Genomic DNA, 16,710 nt, shown 5'->3' with positions numbered 1-16,710 from the left:
CTCCCTGACCTCCAATCTCAATCTCCCCTCTTGGGCTTAAATCCAGGGGTTCCAGGCCAGGTTGGATGAAGCCTTGAGAGACCTGGGCTAGTGAAAGTGTCCCAGCCCACGGCAGAGAGGTTGAAACGGTGCTCTGTGTGTGTGTGTGTGTGTGTGTGTGTGTGTGTGCAAGCTGCTGGGCACGGTGCTCTGTGTGTGTGTGTGTGTGCAAGCTGCTGGGCACGGTGCTCTGTGTGTGTGTGTGCAAGCTGCTGGGCACGGTGCTCTGTGTGTGTGTGTGTGTGCAAGCTGCTGGGCACAGTGCTCTGTGTGTGTGTGCAAGCTGCTAGGCACGGTGCTCTGTGTGTGTGTGTGTGTGTGTGCAAGCTGCTGGGCACAGTGCTGTGTGTGTGTGTGTGCAAGCTGCTGGGCACGGTGCTCTGTGTGTGTGTGTGTGCAAGCTGCTGGGCACGGTGCTCTGTGTGTGTGTGTGTGCAAGCTGCTAGGCACGGTGCTCTGTGTGTGTGTGTGCAAGCTGCTGGGCACGGTGCTCTGTGTGTGTGTGTGTGTGTGTGTGTGTGCGAGCTGCTGGGCACGGTGCTCTGTGTGTGTGTGTGCAAGCTGCTGGGCACGGTGCTCTGTGTGTGTGTGTGTGCAAGCTGCTGGGCACGGTGCTCTGTGTGTGTGTGTGCAAGCTGCTAGGCACGGTGCCCTTTGTGTGTGTGTGTGCAAGCTGCTGGGCACGGTGCTCTGTGTGTGTGTGTGCAAGCTGCTAGGCACGGTGCCCTTTGTGTGTGTGTGTGCAAGCTGCTGGGCACGGTGCTCTGTGTGTGTGTGCAAGTTGCTGGGCACGGTGCTCTGTGTGTGTGTGCAAGCTGCTAGGCACGGTGCTCTGTGTGTGTGCAAGCTGCTGGGCACGGTGCTGTGTGTGTGTGTGCAAGCTGCTGGGCACGGTGCTCTGTGTGTGTGTGTGCAAGCTGCTGGGCACGGTGCTGTGTGTGTATGTGTGCAAGCTGCTGGGCACGGTGCTCTGTGTGTGTGTGTGCAAGCTGCTGGGCACGGTGCTCTGTGTGTGTGCAAGCTGCTGGGCACAGTGCTGTGTGTGTGTGTGCAAGCTGCTGGGCACGGTGCTCTGTGTGTGTGTGTGCAAGCTGCTGGGCACGGTGCTCTGTGTGTGTGTGTGCAAGCTGCTGGGCACGGTGCTCTGTGTGTGTGTGTGTGCAAGTTGCTGGGCACGGTGCTCTGTGTGTGTGTGTGCAAGCTGCTGGGCACGGTGCTCTGTGTGTGTGTGCAAGCTGCTGGGCACGGTGCTCTGTGTGTGTGTGTGTGTGCAAGCTGCTGGGCACGGTGCTCTGTGTGTGTGTGTGCAAGCTGCTGGGCACGGTGCTCTGTGTGTGTGTGTGCAAGCTGCTAGGCACGGTGCTGTGTGTGTGTGTGCAGGCTGCTAGGCACGGTGCTCTGTGTGTGTGTGTGCAAGCTGCTAGGCACGGTGCTGTGTGTGTGTGTGCAAGCTGCTAGGCACGGTGCTGTGTGTGTGTGTGCAAGTTACTGGGCATGGTGCTCTGTGTGTGTGTGTGCAAGTTGCTGGGCACGGTGCTGTGTGTGTGTGTGCAAGCTGCTGGGCATGGTGCTCTGTGTGTGTGTGTGCAAGCTGCTGGGCACGGTGCTCTGTGTGTGTGTGCAAGTTGCTGGGCACGGTGCTCTGTGTGTGTGTGCAAGTTGCTGGGCACGGTGCTGTGTGTGTGTGTGTGCAAGCTGCTGGGCACGGTGCTCTGTGTGTGTGCAAGCTGCTAGGCACGGTACTCTGTGTGTGTGCAAGCTGCTAGGCACGGTGCTGTGTGTGTGTGTGTGCAAGCTGCTGGGCACGGTGCTCTGTGTGTGTGCAAGCTGCTGGGCACGGTGCTCTGTGTGTGTGCAAGGTGCTAGGCACGGTGCTCTGTGTGTGTGTGCAAGCTGCTAGGCACGGTGCTCTGTGTGTGTGTGTGCAACCTGCTGGGCACGGTGCTGTGTGTGTGTGTGTGCGAGCTGCTAGGCACGGTGCTCTGTGTGTGTGTGCAAGCTGCTGGGCACGGTGCTGTGTGTGTGTGTGCAAGCTGCTAGGCACGGTGCTCTGTGTGTGTGTGCAAGCTGCTGGGCACGGTGCTGTGTGTGTGTGTGCAAGCTGCTAGGCACGGTGCTCTGTGTGTGTGTGCAAGCTGCTGGGCACGGTGCTGTGTGTGTGTGTGCAAGCTGCTAGGCACGGTGCTCTGTGTGTGTGCAAGCTGCTAGGCACGGTGCTGTGTGTGTGTGTGTGCAAGCTGCTGGGCACGGTGCTGTGTGTGTGTGTGCAAGCTGCTAGGCACGGTGCTGTGTGTGTGTGTGCAAGCTGCTAGGCACGGTGCTCTGTGTGTGTGTGCAAGCTGCTAGGCACGGTGCTGTGTGTGTGTGTGCAAGCTGCTAGGCACGGTGCTCTGTGTGTGTGCAAGCTGCTGGGCACGGTGCTGTGTGTGTGTGTGCGAGCTGCTGGCCCTGCGCAGCTCCCTGCAGGAGCCGTGTGACTCAGCGGGGAAGCGTCCCGGGCGGGGGCTGTCACACCAGCAGCTGCTCCAGCCCCACCGTGCTCCCTCACACGCACAGCCTGCAGCCAGCAGATGACAGCACGCTGATGGCTGTGGGACAAAAGGAAGTTCGCTGCTCCCAATAGATTCCACCTACCACGTACCCTGCTGGGACTCTTTGTCTTCCCTTCACTTTTTTTCCCCCCAGTGTCACAGAATCCCACAGTCCCAGCGTGGTGGGGGTTGGAAGGGACCTCTGGAGCTGAGGCTGTTCTACACATGGCCAAACTTGTTGTCTCCTCCTTGATATGACTGCATAGGTACAGGACAGGCTGCAAGAGTTGGGGTTGCTCAGTCTGGAGAAAAGAAGGCTCTGAGGAGACTTTATTGTGGCCCACCAGTATCCGAAGTGGGCAACAAGAAAGATGCTGAGGGACTGTTTATAGAGTGTGGGGTGGTGATGGGACTGGGGGGGATGGAACGAAGCTGGAAATGGGGAGAGTCAGCCTGGAGGTTAGGAAGAAGTTGTTCAGCATGAGGGTGGTGAGAGCCTGGCAGGGGTTGCCCAGGGAGGTGGAAGCCTCGTCCCTGGATGTTTCTGAGTACAGGCTGGATGTGGCTCTGGGGAGCCTGTGTGAGGTGTCCCTGGGCATGGCAGGGGAGTTGGGACTGGCTGATTCTTGTGGTCCCTTCCAATCCTGACTATTCTGTGACAGCATTGTGCAGCATCCTCCTGCTCTCTGATTGTGTATATGGAATGGTAGGGCTTGGAAGGGACCTCTGGAGCTCAGCCAGTCCAACCCCCCTACTAAAGCAGGGCACCAACAGCAGCTTGCCCAGCAGCACAGTGCCATGGTGGGGTTGGAAGGCGTCCACACAAGGACACTCCACAACCTCTCTGGGCAGCCTGCTTTAGGTCTCCAGCACCCTCCCAGCAAACAAGCTTCTCCTCCTGTCCAGGTGGAACCTCCTGGGTTCCAGTTTTTCCTCCTGTTTTTCTTGCTGTTGAGGTGTCACACAGGCACAGCCCCAAGTCCTGGCAGCTGCGTGTGAGATGTGGGCTGAGCTCACCCAGTGTAGGTACAGAAAGTGAGTCACGGTGACTTCGTTCCAGGGTGAACTTCTGGTTTGCTTCTTACTCACTAATTAGCCTTCTTTGAGCAACACCCTGTGAAATCCAGTAAGGGCTGCAGCTTCAGAGTGAGGGCTGCTTGCTGCTGCGTGGCTCGGGAGAGCTGCCGTGGTGCCCAGTTGGCATGTCCCAGGCAGCAGGTCCCTCCTGATGTGCCAGCAGACACAGGGATACGTGCCCATGGCTCTGCCCTGTCGTTGCTCCGTCGCTGCCTGAGGAAGCGCCCCTTGGTAAGGCTCTAGGGCGGTGAAACTCCAACCCCGGTGTGTGCCGGAGAGCAGCTCACCGAGTGCTTGGGGGTTCAGCCGGTGTCACTGGTGGGGTGGGGGCTCAGCGCGGGGGGACGCTTGAGACTCGCCAAAGGGCAGGAGTCGTCACCCGTCGTGGCAGCAGCGTGCGGGGACAGGGCAGGCTGCAGCTGGGCCGGCTCTGGCTTTTCGTGCCAGGGAGAGTGGCGGGGGCCCGGGGTAAGGGGGGACTGCCAGCGCCGGGTACGGGCTGCCAAGGCGTGGAGAGGAGGCGGCTTGGCGCTAGGTACTGCCTGCCGAGGCAGGAGGGAGATGACCGGAGCAGGGGCTAGGAGGCTGTTCGAACCGGAGAGAGCTACCGCGGCTGGGACAGAAGCTGCCGGGGCACGGAAGGGAGTGTGCCTGGAGCGAGGAGGGGACTGTAGGGGCTGGCGGAGGTTACCGGAGCTGGGGCTAGGGGAAGCTGCCGGGGCTGGGACCAGCGGCCGGAGCTGGAGGGGTTACCGGAGCAGGGAGAAGGCGGAGCGGCGGGGGCGGGTCGGCTTCCCGGCAGGGGAGGCAGCCTCGCCACTGCCTTCCCCCTGCTCCCGCAGCTCCTCCTCCTCCTGCCCGGGTCTCGCAGCTGCTGCCGCCTGCCCGAGCAGGCTGGGAAAGCGGTATTTAAAGCAGCAGAGGAGATGTGAGGGGCAGAGGAGCGGGGCAGGGCGCTGCGACAGCCGCCGCGGGCCGGACAGGGCGGCGGACAGCCCGGGCACCGCTCCCCGCCGCGCCCCGGCTTGGCTGCTGCTGCTCCTTCCCTTCCTCCTCCTCCTCTCGCTCCCTACCGACTGAGCGACCTCTCCCCGCCGCCGTCTCCTGGTAACCCCCGAAGGCAACTGGAGAAGCAGCCCGGGCCGCGGGCAGCGCAGCCGCCGAGCTCTGCCGTGTTCAGGTGGCAGGAGCGGGCTGCGAGCAGCGCTCGGCTGCAGCGGCAGGGGAGCTGCTTTCACCCTACACACGCAGAGCAGAAGGTTAATCTCGTTTGGAAGGAATCCTTTAAACTGGGGCAAAAGGCTGGAACCGGACTGGAGGGGAGAGCACAAGCCGGTAGGTTTCTGCCTGTTGAGAGAGACTCTGCAGCCCTGCAGAAAGTTGGCTCTTGGCCGCCCGGCTGGGCTGGCTGCTGGTGGTGTTGGGGCTGGGTTTAGGCTGTCGCTTTGCTTGTTTTCAGTTGGGTTTAGGAGCGCTATAGAGTTTTGCTTTCTTCAGCAAAGCAAAGGAAAGGCGGCGGGGGCTGCAGCCTCCCCCTCCACATCAGTCCCCGGTGCAATGGATTGTGCAAGCGCAGCACTGCCGGGCTGGTTTCGGAACATGAGCGAGTGATTTGGGGGTGTTAAAAAGTTGAAACAGAAAGGCCAACAAACCCTGGTGTCCTTCGTTCCCACCGCTTTCTGTCTTGCCAGGTGTTCGGGGCCGGGGGGGGCTTCCAGCCCTTTAAGGCACCTCTTTAAAAACAGCAGCGCAACTTAAGCGAGCAGCAAAAGCGTGGAAACGGCATTAAAGCTGGGGCTGAAAAGGAGCAGAACTCCCCTCTTTAGCTCCAGCAGACCCCCCCCCGGGGGAGATCCTTTTGCCTATCTCAGGGGCTGCTAAACCTGGGCACCACGAAGGGAAGCAGCTGATTCCTCTTGGACCCGAGGACTTTTATACCTTTGAAGCTATTGGAAGCTTTGAGGTGGTTTAGAGAGAATGACTTTGGTGTGTCTGGGAGACCATCAGAGGCAGCAATCATCTTGGAGTTTGGTTGAAGTGGCAGACGAGGAATTGCTGGGAATTTTCATCTGGAGAGGCAGCTGCTGGAAAACTAGACTTAGGAATCATCACTTTGGATTTTCACCCAGAAACGGTTGCTTGGTTGTTTGTTTTTTTTCACCTAGAATTTGTTGCTTTGGGTTTTTTTTTTCCTCTTAGAAACAGTTGCTTTAAATTTTTTTCCCCCTAAAAATACTTGCTTTGAATTTCCCCCCCCTAAAAATAGTTGCTTTGATTTCCCTCCCCTAAAAATAGTTGATTTGAATTTTTTTCCCCCTAAAAATAGTTGATTTGAATTTCGCCCCCCCCCCCCCCAGAAATAGTTGCTTGAATCTTTTGCCCCCTAGAAATAGTTGCTTGGACTTTTTTGCTCCCTAGAAATAGTGGCTTGGGTCTCTTTGTCCCCTGGAAATGGTTGTTTGGATCTCTATGCCCTCTAGAAATGGTAGCTTTGACCTTTTTGCCCCCTAGAAATAGTTGCTTGGATTTTTTTGCCCCCTAGAAATAGTTGCTTGGATTTTTTTTCAGCCTAGAAATAGTTGTTTGGGATTTTTTTGCCCCCTATAAATAGTTGTTTGGGATCTTTTTGCCCCCTAGAAATAGTTGTTTGGGATTTTTTTGCCCCCTAGAAATAGTTGCTTGGATCTTTTTTGCCCCCTAGAAATAGTTGCTTGGATCTTTTTTGCCCCCTAGAAATAGTTGCTTGGATCTTTTTTGCCCCCTAGAAATAGTTGCTTGGATCTTTTTTGCCCCCTAGAAATAGTTGCTTGGATCTTTTTTGCCCCCTAGAAATAGTTGCTTGGATCTTTTTTGCCCCCTAGAAATAGTTGCTTGGATCTTTTTTGCCCCCTAGAAATAGTTGCTTGGATCTTTTTTGCCCCCTAGAAATAGTTGCTTGGATCTTTTTTGCCCCCTAGAAATAGTTGCTTGGATCTTTTTTGCTCCCTAGAAATAGTTGCTTGGGATATTTTTGCCCCCTAGAAATAGTTGCTTGATTATTCCCCCCCTTTTTTTCCCCCTAGAAACGACTGCTGGGAAGTTTTCCACCTAGAAATAGTTGCTTGAATGTCTTTCTGTGTTTAACCTGGAAATAGGCTGCTTAAAAACTTCCTCTAGAAGCGAGTGCTTTGCATTCGAGCTGCTTTTCTGTTCTGAAGCCAGAAAGAGCTGCTTGAAGTTTTAAAGTTTTAATCTAGAAATGGGAAGCTGGAGAGGTACAACTCTTCCCTTTATGTTTTTTTTCCCCTCCCTTTCCTGGCAGTCCTGAGTGCTGGTTCCCAGGGCGATGCAAACGCTTTAGAAATGCTTGTTCCAAAATAAGGAAAGCCTCAGCAAAAAAAGTGGTTTGGTTGTTTTTTCCAGAGCAAATCAGCAGCAGTCAGAAATGATTGCCGATTTGTTTTTCCCTCCCCTGTGTTCTGGGATTTCTGTGCTGGAACGAGAAGGTGCTTTGCTTGGAATGCATTTATCCAGCCTTACTGTGCCCCAGTCTTAAGCTTCCAGGCTACCTGCGAGCAGATTGAAGAGGGTTTAATTAAATGCAATCAAATATTGCAAGATTGCTGATTAAAAGGTGCGTGGAGCTTGCTGTCTGGTGACACACAAGCTGTGCTATTTAGTTCTACTTCGGGGGGTGGGGGGGAAAGGTACTTCTCAGCTGAAAACGATTCGATTTCTCTGCTGCTGCTGCTAACTACCTCCTCCTGCTTTGCTCGGGGCTTGGTTGGAGTTGTTGTTGGGTAGCCATGCGTGGTGGGTGACAGCAGGGTGACAGAGTGCACGCAGCCTGTGCCTCTGACTCAGAGGGTGAGAGAGTGCGTGGGCATGTGAGAACCTCTGTGGGCATGTGAGAACCTCGCAGCGTGGAGTGGGAGTGTCTGGGGATGGGAGCAGCTGCGGCGGATGTGGAGCAGGAGGAACAACAGGGGTGTAAGCACTTGGAATGCCTGTCTGCAAAAGCCCTCGGAATTCCTGCCTCCCAACCTCCCCTCTCCCGCCCCCGGGGATTAGAGGCCGCCAAGGTGGGGAGGGGGTCTGGAGAAGGGGGCTGGGGAGCAGTAGCTGAAGGGTGTTCAGCTGGGGAGGCTGAGCGGAGACCTCGCTGCTCTGGAAGGAGGCTGCGGGCAGGTGGGGGTGGGTCTCGTCTCTCGCATCAGGTGAGAGGAGAGGAAATGGCCTGAAGCTGTGCCAGGGGAGGGCTGGGCTGCACACGGGGAAGGGCTTTCGTTTCCTGCGGGAGCGGGCTGGTGCCGGAGCAGGCTGCCGGGGAGTGCCCACCCCCGGGGTGTGGACTCGGCACATGGGCGCTCGGTGTGATGGCTGTGCTGGTGGCGGGGCCAGGGCTGGACTCGGCCATCCTGGAGGGCTTTTGCACCCTAACCGATCCTGTGATTAAACCCTGGCCCCTGCTAAGGCAGGGTGAAGTTTGCCCTTTGTTTAAGCCAGCAGCTCCCGGGCTGCCGCTGGGTGGATGTGGGAGGGCAGCTCTCTGGGCATGGGATGGGAATGTGTGCCTCTGCCCCCTCTGGCTGCCGGGAGCCCAAGCGGCCCATGAATGTTTAACGCGGGGTGGGAGCACTGCGGGCGCTGTGCCTGCGCTCCGCTTCTCCGCTCCGGGTGCGAGGGAGGCGCAGAAGTGGCCGCGGGTTGGCCTGGGCGGAGTAGGATCAACGCAAGCTCTGTGTAGTGAGCAGCAGCGGGAGGAGGACAGGGGCAGCCGCAGCCCCATCCCCTCCCCTGCCCCCCACCGCGGGCTCTGTGCGTGCCGGAGCGGCGCTGAGCTCTCCTGAGTGTGTGTTTGGGATTAATTAGCCTGAGTGGAGCTGGTTTCATGCTTTACGTGCCTGGGGGCTACCCACACTCACACGGGAGGGAGCAGTTTGCTCTCGCTGGCTGGAAAGCGACCGTGAGCAATTAGATTAACTGTCTTGTTTTCCTTTCTGCCCCAGATTGAGTCTTGGGAGGCTCTGGGACGTGTGAAAGTGATTTGGAGAGAGCAAAGTCTGTGCACGATGGACACCCAGCCCCAGGCAGCCTGCGTCGCGCAGGGGGCTCCCGACCCGGGGGTGAAGCACTCTCCTCCCGAGGACTTTCCTCCTCAGATAAGGCTGTCCGAAAAGATCCCACCGGTGAAGCCTTGCTTCAAAAAGAAGCAGCAAGTGCAGAAGAGGCTGGACCCAGAAACCCTGCGGGCTTTGGGGCCCATCTTCACCAGTTTGCTGGGAGCTGGGACCCTGGGCAGGGTCTTTGTGGCCCGAGGCCAGAGCGATGGTCACGGGGATTTGTGTGAGCCTGCTGTGAAGAAGACTCTGGACCTTGGTACTTCCTGTCCCCAACCAGAAAATAATGTGACTGTGCTGGTGCCAGCAGCTCCAGCCGTGCAGAGTCAGGCACCGGGAGCTGATCCTCCTCCTGGGCATCCCGAGCAGGACAAGGAGTCAGGGGAGCAAAGCTTCTCAACAGAAACGGCTCCTGGAACCTCTGCTGCTAACAGTAATGAATCATTCCAGGACCATCCTTTGCACCCAACTGCTGCTGCTGCTGATGGTGCAGCTTGTCCTTTGTTCCCAGATAAGATTCTGGAAAGCTACACCTCTGGCTTGTTCCAAGGGGATAGCTGTCCCATGCAGTACAGCCTGAACCCCAGCAACACACTCAGTGCTGGCATATTCCAGGACAAAAGTGAAGAAGCTTCTCTGGATCTGGTGTTTGAGCTCCTGAACCAGCTGCAGTATCACACTCATCAGGAAGAGGGGATTGAAATCTGTGTGGATTTTCTCCAGGGCACCTGTGTTTATGGCAGTGACTGTCCCAATCATCACACAGTCTTGCCTTATCACTGGCAAGTGAGGAGGACAGCAAGCCAGAGCTGGCAAAGCGTCACCAACGATTCCCAGGAGCATCTGGAAAGGCTTTACTGCAACCCTGACAACGACAGGATCAGAGTGAGATATGGGTAGGTGATTGACTTGACTCCCCTGGCAGCACTGGGCGCAGAGAGGGAGAGCAGAACCTGCCCTGGCTTGGCTTATTTTCCCTGTTAGTTTTCTTTACAAGTGATTGCCAAACCCTGTGCTGCAACAGCTCTGCTCTGAGGACAGGCTGAGAGAGTTGGAACTCTTCAGCCTGGAGAGGAGAAGGATTCCAGGAGACGTTGGAGTGGCCTTCCAGGATCTGAAGTGGGATACAGAAAGGCTGGGGAGAGACTATTGACAAGGTCTTGTAGTGACAGAAGGAGGAGAAATGGGTTTAAACTGGCAGAGGGGAGATTGAAACTGGATGTTAGGAAGCAGTGAGGGTGGTGAGACACTGGCATAGGTTGCCCAGGGATCTTTGATCACATTGGGTGCTTCTGTGCTCCACAACCTCCCTGGGCAACCTGTGCCTGTGCTCCACAGCCTCCCTGGGCAACCTGTGCCAGTCTCTCCCCTCCCTCACTGCATAGAACTTCTTAGAATCAAGACCTGCTTGGTTGTGTTCCTGAGTGACCTTGCTCAGGTAGGGGAGTTGGACTGGATGATCTCTCGAGGTCTCTTCCAACCCCTACTGTTCCATGATTCATGGAAGCTGAGAGACTTGAAGTGTGTGGAATGAGAGCACTTGAGCTGAGTAGAAAGCCAGAGGGTTGTCAGGCTGTTGGGTAGCATCACTTAGGCTCCAGCTTCCTAATTACTCTCTTCTTTGTGGTTGTATGGGGAAAAGTGGCAGTGTGGTTGAGCCTTGGCAGCCACTGAAACAGGAGTGATGCAGCAGCTGCCTTCTGTGCCTCTGAATCCAGCTGGGCTGGGGGCACTCCAGGCACAGCCTTCAGGCACTCACAGATTCGTTTTGGTTGGAAAAGAGCTTTAAGCTCATCCATTCCAGCCATTAACCCAGCACTGCCAGCTCACCTCTGACAATCCTGAGCTTAGTTCTGGGTCACTCACTCCCAAGAAGGACATTGAGGGGCTGGAGCAGGTCTGGATGATGAGCAGGAAGGAGACAAACAGGCCCTCACCAGCCTGCCAGCATCTTCTACACATGCCATCACCAGCCTTCACCCTGGGCACCTCACTCCTCCTGTGCAGGCCCAGAGAAGGGCAAGGAAGCTGGGGAAGGGTCTGGAGAAGAGGCCTGGGGTGGAGCAGCTGAGGGAGCTGGGGGTGTGCAGCCTCGAGAAGAGGAGGCTGAGGGCAGAGCTCATTGCTGTCTACAGCTCCCTGAGAGGAGGCTTCAGTGAGGTGAGGATTGGGATCTTCTCTCTAGTAGCAGGTGATGGAGCAAGAGGAAATGTCCTGAAATGGTACCAGGGGAGGGTTAGGTTGGACATGACGAAGGAGTAGTTTCTTGAGGAGTGGTCAGAGATTGGCAATCATTCATGAAGGGACACTGAGGGCTGGAGCAGGACCAGAGAAGGGCTGCTGCAGGGTGTGGAGAGCAGTGCAGGGGAGGAGCAGCTGAGAGTGTTCAGCCTGGAGGCCAAGGGCAGACCTCATTGCTCTCTACAGCTCCCTGAAAGACTGCTGGAGCCAGGTGGGGTTTGGGATCTGCTCCCAAGGGACAAGAGGAAACAGCCTCAAGTTGCCCCAGGGCAGGGTTAGGTTGGAGATGAGGAACAATTTCTCTACTTCAAGAATGGTCAGGGACTGGCACAGGCTGCCCAGGGAGGTGGTGGACTCCTCATGCATGGAGGAGCTCCAGAAACTTGTGGCCATGGCATTTGGATCCATGGTGGTTAAAGGTTGGACTTGGATGATCTTGGAGGGCTTTTTGCAACCCAAACACTTCTGTGATTCTAAAGCATCTGCAGTCAGGTGCTCTGCTGAGTCCTGTGACTGGAAATTTCCTGTGACTGAGAGTGACAGAATCACAAACTGCTTTGGGTTGGAAAAGACCTCTAAGCTGAGCCAGTTCCAACCCCTCTGCCATAGGCAGGGACACCTCCCACCAGCCCCAGGTTGCTTAAGGCTTCATCCAACCTGATCCTGAACTCCTCCAGGGAGGTTGTGGAGCACAGAAGCACCCAACGTGATCTTTGATCACGTTGGGTGCTTCTGTGCTCCACAACCTCCCTGGGCAACCTGTGCCTGTGCTCCACAACCTCCCTGGGCAACCTGTGCCAATGTCTCACCATCCTCAACCTGTACCAGTGTCTCCCCACCCTCCCTGGCAAGAATTTCTTCCTCACCTGCAGTGTAAATGTGGCTTTCAGCACTTCTCACCTCTCTTTGTCTCCTCAGAGGTTAAAAGCACTCCTGAGAAGTTCTTGTTTCCATAGCAGTGTTTTAGCTACTCATTTTCTGGCGTGAGAAAACAGCTTTTTGGAGTTGCTTTGGTTATCAGGGTTAGGCTTGAGCCTGGACCCTCAGATCTAAAAACATTCTCAGCTTGTTCCATCTGAAGAATGAGTGGGGAAGTGTTGATGGTTACAAGTTCATCAGCTCTATCTAGTTCATGTTCTAAGTGCAAGGGAGGGGTAGGCTGCTCTCTTTTCTCCCTCCCCCTCCCCTCTGGAGGAAGCATAGGAGACAAACTCCTATCTTATCTACTCCTCCAGTGCCAGTTCAGAGCTCTCCTTCTGCAGCTGGGGAGTGAAAACTTCACTTTGCCTTGGCCCATCTGCCCTTAGGGGATTTATTCTCTCTGCCTCCTCTCCTTCCTGCCTGAAGAAAATCAGCTTCTTCTTCCTTAATGTTTGCATCATGCTGAGTCTCCTCATGAGAGGGGAGTCTTTACCTTCCCCTGACTGCATCTTGGGTTAAGCATCAAAACTCAGGCTCCTTCAGCTTGTGGATTCATCCTTCTTACTGAGGACAACAGCACAGTCCCCTCAATTGGAGTTCACTTCCACTTCATAGAATCAACCAGGTTAGAAGAGACCTCCAAGATCATCCAGTCCAACCTATCCCCCAGCCCTATCCACTTCCCACATTGGAGGAAAGAAGACCTGGATACCTCCTTCCACCAGCCCAGGCTGGAGGAAAGAAGACCTGGATACCTCCTTCCACCAGCCCAGGCTGGAGGAAAGAAGACCTGGATACCTCCTTCCACCAGCCCAGGTTGGCCTCACCCAACCTGGCCCTGAACACCTCCCTGGTGGGCAACCTGTGCAAGTCTCTCCCCACCCTCACTCTCCATTTCTTCCTCATCTCCACTCTCCATCTCCCCTCCTCAAGCTTCATTCCCTCCTGTCCTGTCTCTACAAGCCCTTCCAAGAAGTCTCTTTGCAGCTCTCCTGTAGACAGCTTCAGGTAACATGAGGCTGCTCAAAGGTCTCCCCAGAGCCCTAAATCTGCTTGCACTGATCTAAAGCTGCCCTGAGCACCACAGCTCTGCCTCTTCTAAGCACCTCCAGGGATGAGGATCCAGCCACCTCCCTGGACAGACTGTTCTAGTCTTTGGGAACCCTTTCAGGGAAGAAGTTTCCTCTGATGTCCAACCTGAGCATCCCCTGAGGCAACTTGGGGCTGTTTGCTCTTGTCCCCTGTTCCTTGTCCCTCGGTGCTGTTCTCCCAGATCCTCTCTCTGGTTAGCCTCTGCCAGAGCCACAGAATTGTTTGGGTTGGAGGAGACCTCCAACATTCTCCAGTCCAACCCTCAACCCAACCCCACCATGGCCTCTAAACCATGTCCCCAGGTGCCATGGGCACAGGTTTCTTGAACCTCTCTGGGGCTGGGACCTCCACCACCACCTCCCTGGGCAGCCTGTGCCAACCTCTGACCACTCTTGCAGCAAAGAACATTTTCCACCTCTCCAACCTAATCCTCCCCTGGGGCAACTTGAGGCTGCTCCCTCTTGTCCTATCCCTTGGGAGCAGAGCCCAACCTCCACCTGGCTCTAGCCTCCTTTCCCAGGGAGCTCCAGAGAGCAGTGAGGTCCTGCTCTAGGGTAGGGTGTCCCTGCCCCTGGGGTTGGAACTGGGTGATCCTTGTGCTCCCTTCCAACCCTGATTCTAGGTCTGCCCTTGGCCTCCAGGCTAAACACCCTCAGCTGCTCCTTCACACCCTGCAGCAGCTCAGTTGCCCTTCTCTGGCCCTGCTCCAGCCCCTCAGTGTCCCTTAATGAGTGACTAATTGCCAAAGCAGCCCTACCTCAGGATTGCTCAACCCCCCCAGCCCGGCTGCTGGCTGCGTGCTGCTGGCTGCCTCTGCTCGCTCCGTGCAGCTCTCCGGTCTGCTGGGTGTTGGTTTTGCTCTCTGGGTACAGAGAGTTTCTGTCTGTCTGAGCTGGCCAGGAAGAGGCTTGGTGAGGCATCGTGCCAGGCACATGACATGCTGTGAGCAGCAGTGAAGTCACAGTGGCAGGCTGGGCTCAGAAACTCCAGGTGTGCCCGGCCAGGGCTCTGCTGCTGGGCTGAAACTGGCGCTGAAGGGCAGCCACAGTCTCTGAATCAAGCCAGACTTCTTCCTGCTGACTCAGACTCCACCCAGGCAGGGCCTGCAGAACCTTGGCTTCAGGGGTGGAAGTGGACTGAGATGCTTTAAACATCACAAGGCCTCCTTGTGGGTAGGACCAAGGTGGGAATGGATTGGAGCTTGAGGAGGGCAGATTGAGACTGGAGGTTAAGAAGTTGATCTTGAGAGTGAGGGTGGGGTCAGACTGGCACAGGTTGCCCAGGGAGGTTCTGGATGCCCCTACCCCTGGAGGTGTTCCCAGCCAGGTTGGATGAAGCCTTGAGCAGCAACCTGGGTTGGTAGAAGATCTTTTCATGCTCCCATCCAACCCAAAGCCTTCTCTCAACCTCTAAACCTTAATCTGTCCTTTTTGATTCCTCCACAAGATGAAGATGAAGGAAGATTTCACCCTTGAAGAGGATAATACTTAAACTGCAAAGCTTTAATTCCTGAACTGAACCCAGAGGTTAATGTTTGGAAGTTGAAAGCTTTTCATCTGTCACTGAGCTTCCTTGGGGCAGCAATGTGAGCCATGCAAGCTGTCAGCTCTGCTTCCTCTGCCTCAAACAAAAGGAGGATAAACAACCACCACCCACTGGTTGTCAGGGCTGGCTCCTGCCAGGGCCTTTCTTGGCTGGGCAAAACGCTGAGCAGCCATTTCCTTGGTGGGAGGCAATCTGTAGAGATAGCTAAAGCTGCTCTGACCACAAGAGCTTAACAGCTTTAGCCAAATCGTGCAGTCACCATGTGAACCAGGAGCTGGCCCAGCAGGGCTGCAAGCTTGGCTGCAAGGTTTCAACAGGCTGCTTTAGGCTGCATCTTGTTGCCAGGAGACCATAACAGGAACAAGAAGGTTGGGGGGTGGGGGGGAAAGCAGGTTGCAGGGACCACCAGGGAACTCCAGCAAGAGCTCACAACCAGCCCACAGCCTTTGAATGTGAAAGAGGAGACTGAGGGGAGGCCTCATGGCTGGCTGCTGCTACCAGGAAGGAAGTTCACAGAATCACAGAACTTTAGAGGTTGGAAGGAACCTTGAGAGATGATGGAGTCCAAGCCCCCTGCCAAGCAGGGTCCCTCCAGGGTAGGTCATACAGGAAGGCATCCAGGTGGCTCTGGAAAGCTTCTAGGGGAAGAGACTCCACAGCCCCTCTGGGCAGCCTGTTTCTAGGGGAAGAGACTCCACAGCCCCTCTGGGCAGCCTGTTTCAGGCCTGCAGCACCTTCACACCAAACAACCTTCTCCTCACGTTGAGGTAGAATCTTCTCTGTTGCAGTTTGTAGCCATTGCTCCTTGGCTTGTTGCTGCTGACCACTGAGAAGAGCTTGGCCCCAGCCACTGACACCCACCCCAAAGCTACTGATAGGCATTGATCAAATCCCTCTCAGCCTTCTCTTCTCCAGACTATACAGCCCCAGGGCTCAGTCTCTCTTTGTAAGGGAGATGCTCAAGCCCTCAAATCATCATCGTGGCTCTCTGTTGGTCTCTCTCCAGCAGGTCCCTGTCTCTCTTGAACTGGGGAACTCAGAACTGGACACAATATTCCAGGTGTGGTCTCACCAGGGCAAAGTAGAGGGGGAGAAGAACCTCCCTAGGCCTGCTGGCCACACTTCCCTTATCACAGAATGGTTTAGGTTGGAAGGGAACTCAAAGCTCAGCCAGTCTCAAACCCCTCTGCCATAGGCAGGGACACCTCCCACTGGCCCCAGGTGGTTCTCAGCAGGCACATGGAGGGCACCTGGGAGGGAACAGCAAGGTCAAACTGGAGTGGTTTAGTCTGGAGAGGAGGGGGATGAGGACAGACCTCACTGCTCTCTACTGCTCTCTCCTCCCTGTAAGGAGGTTGCAGTGAGGTGGGGGTTAGGCTCTTCTGTCTGGCACCAGGTGATAGAACAAGAGGAAATGGCCTGAAATGGTACCAGGGGATGGTTAGGTTGGACCTGAGGAGCAATTGGTTTCTTGAGGGGTGGTCAGGCACTGCACAGGCTGCCCAGGGAGATGGTGGAGTCCCCAGCCCTGGAGGTGTTCAAGAAACCTGTGGCCAAGGCACCTGGGGCATGGGGACACAGTCTTAAGTTGTGTCAGGGCAGGTTGAGGCTGGATGTGAGGAGGAAGTTGTTGTCAGAGAGAGTGATTGGCATTGGAATGGGCTGCCCAGGGAGCTGGTGGAGTCCCTGTGGCTGGAGGTGTTGCAGCCAAGCCTGGCTGGGGCACTTAGTGCCATGGTCTGGTTGGTTGGGCAGGGCTGGGTGCTGGGTTGGGCTGGGTGAGCTTGGAGCTCTCTGCCAGCCTGCTTGGTTCTATGGTTCTATGATTCATGGTGGTGCTGGGTTGAAGGTTGGACTCTTTTTCCTAGGATCAGGTGATAGGATGAGAGGAAATGGCCTGAAACTGCCAGGGGAGGGTGAGGCTGGAGATGAGGAACAATTTGTTTCTTGCAGGAGTGGCCAGGCACTGGCACAGGCTGCCCAGGGAGGTGGTGGAGTCCCCAGCCCTGGAGGAGTGCAAGGAGATTGTGGCCATGGCACCTGGGGCCCTGGTTTGGGGGCTGGGGTCGCAGTGGGTGAGCTTGGAGGGCTTCTGCAACCCAAGGCAGAGGTGGGGCCAAGCAGGTGGCCGTGGTGCTGCCCTCCTTCCCTGCTGCTGCCAGGGG

General features: G+C 56.0%; 1 protein-coding gene across 4 annotated transcripts in view; it reads left to right on the top strand.

The window, feature by feature from the left end:
* The window catches only part of TIPARP (TCDD inducible poly(ADP-ribose) polymerase), a 44,103-nt gene that overhangs the window by 12,818 nt on the left and 14,575 nt on the right, over positions 1-16,710 (top strand). For 3 of the 4 annotated variants that reach the window (XM_064165057.1, XM_064165056.1, XM_064165055.1), the window contains exon 2: positions 8,636-9,642. In XM_064165057.1, the coding sequence (XP_064021127.1) occupies positions 8,699-9,642 (944 nt within the window). In that variant the 5' untranslated portion in view covers positions 8,636-8,698. Of the gene's footprint in view, positions 1-4,741; positions 4,983-8,635; positions 9,643-16,710 lie in introns of those variants that run through there. The other variant, XM_064165058.1, reaches the window with a different exon arrangement.

Source organism: Pogoniulus pusillus, chromosome 26 (assembly GCF_015220805.1).
Source record: "Pogoniulus pusillus isolate bPogPus1 chromosome 26, bPogPus1.pri, whole genome shotgun sequence".
NCBI lineage: Eukaryota > Metazoa > Chordata > Aves > Piciformes > Lybiidae > Pogoniulus > Pogoniulus pusillus.
Note: the sequence above shows the minus strand (reverse complement) of the source record. Positions and strands in the feature narration are given on the sequence as shown.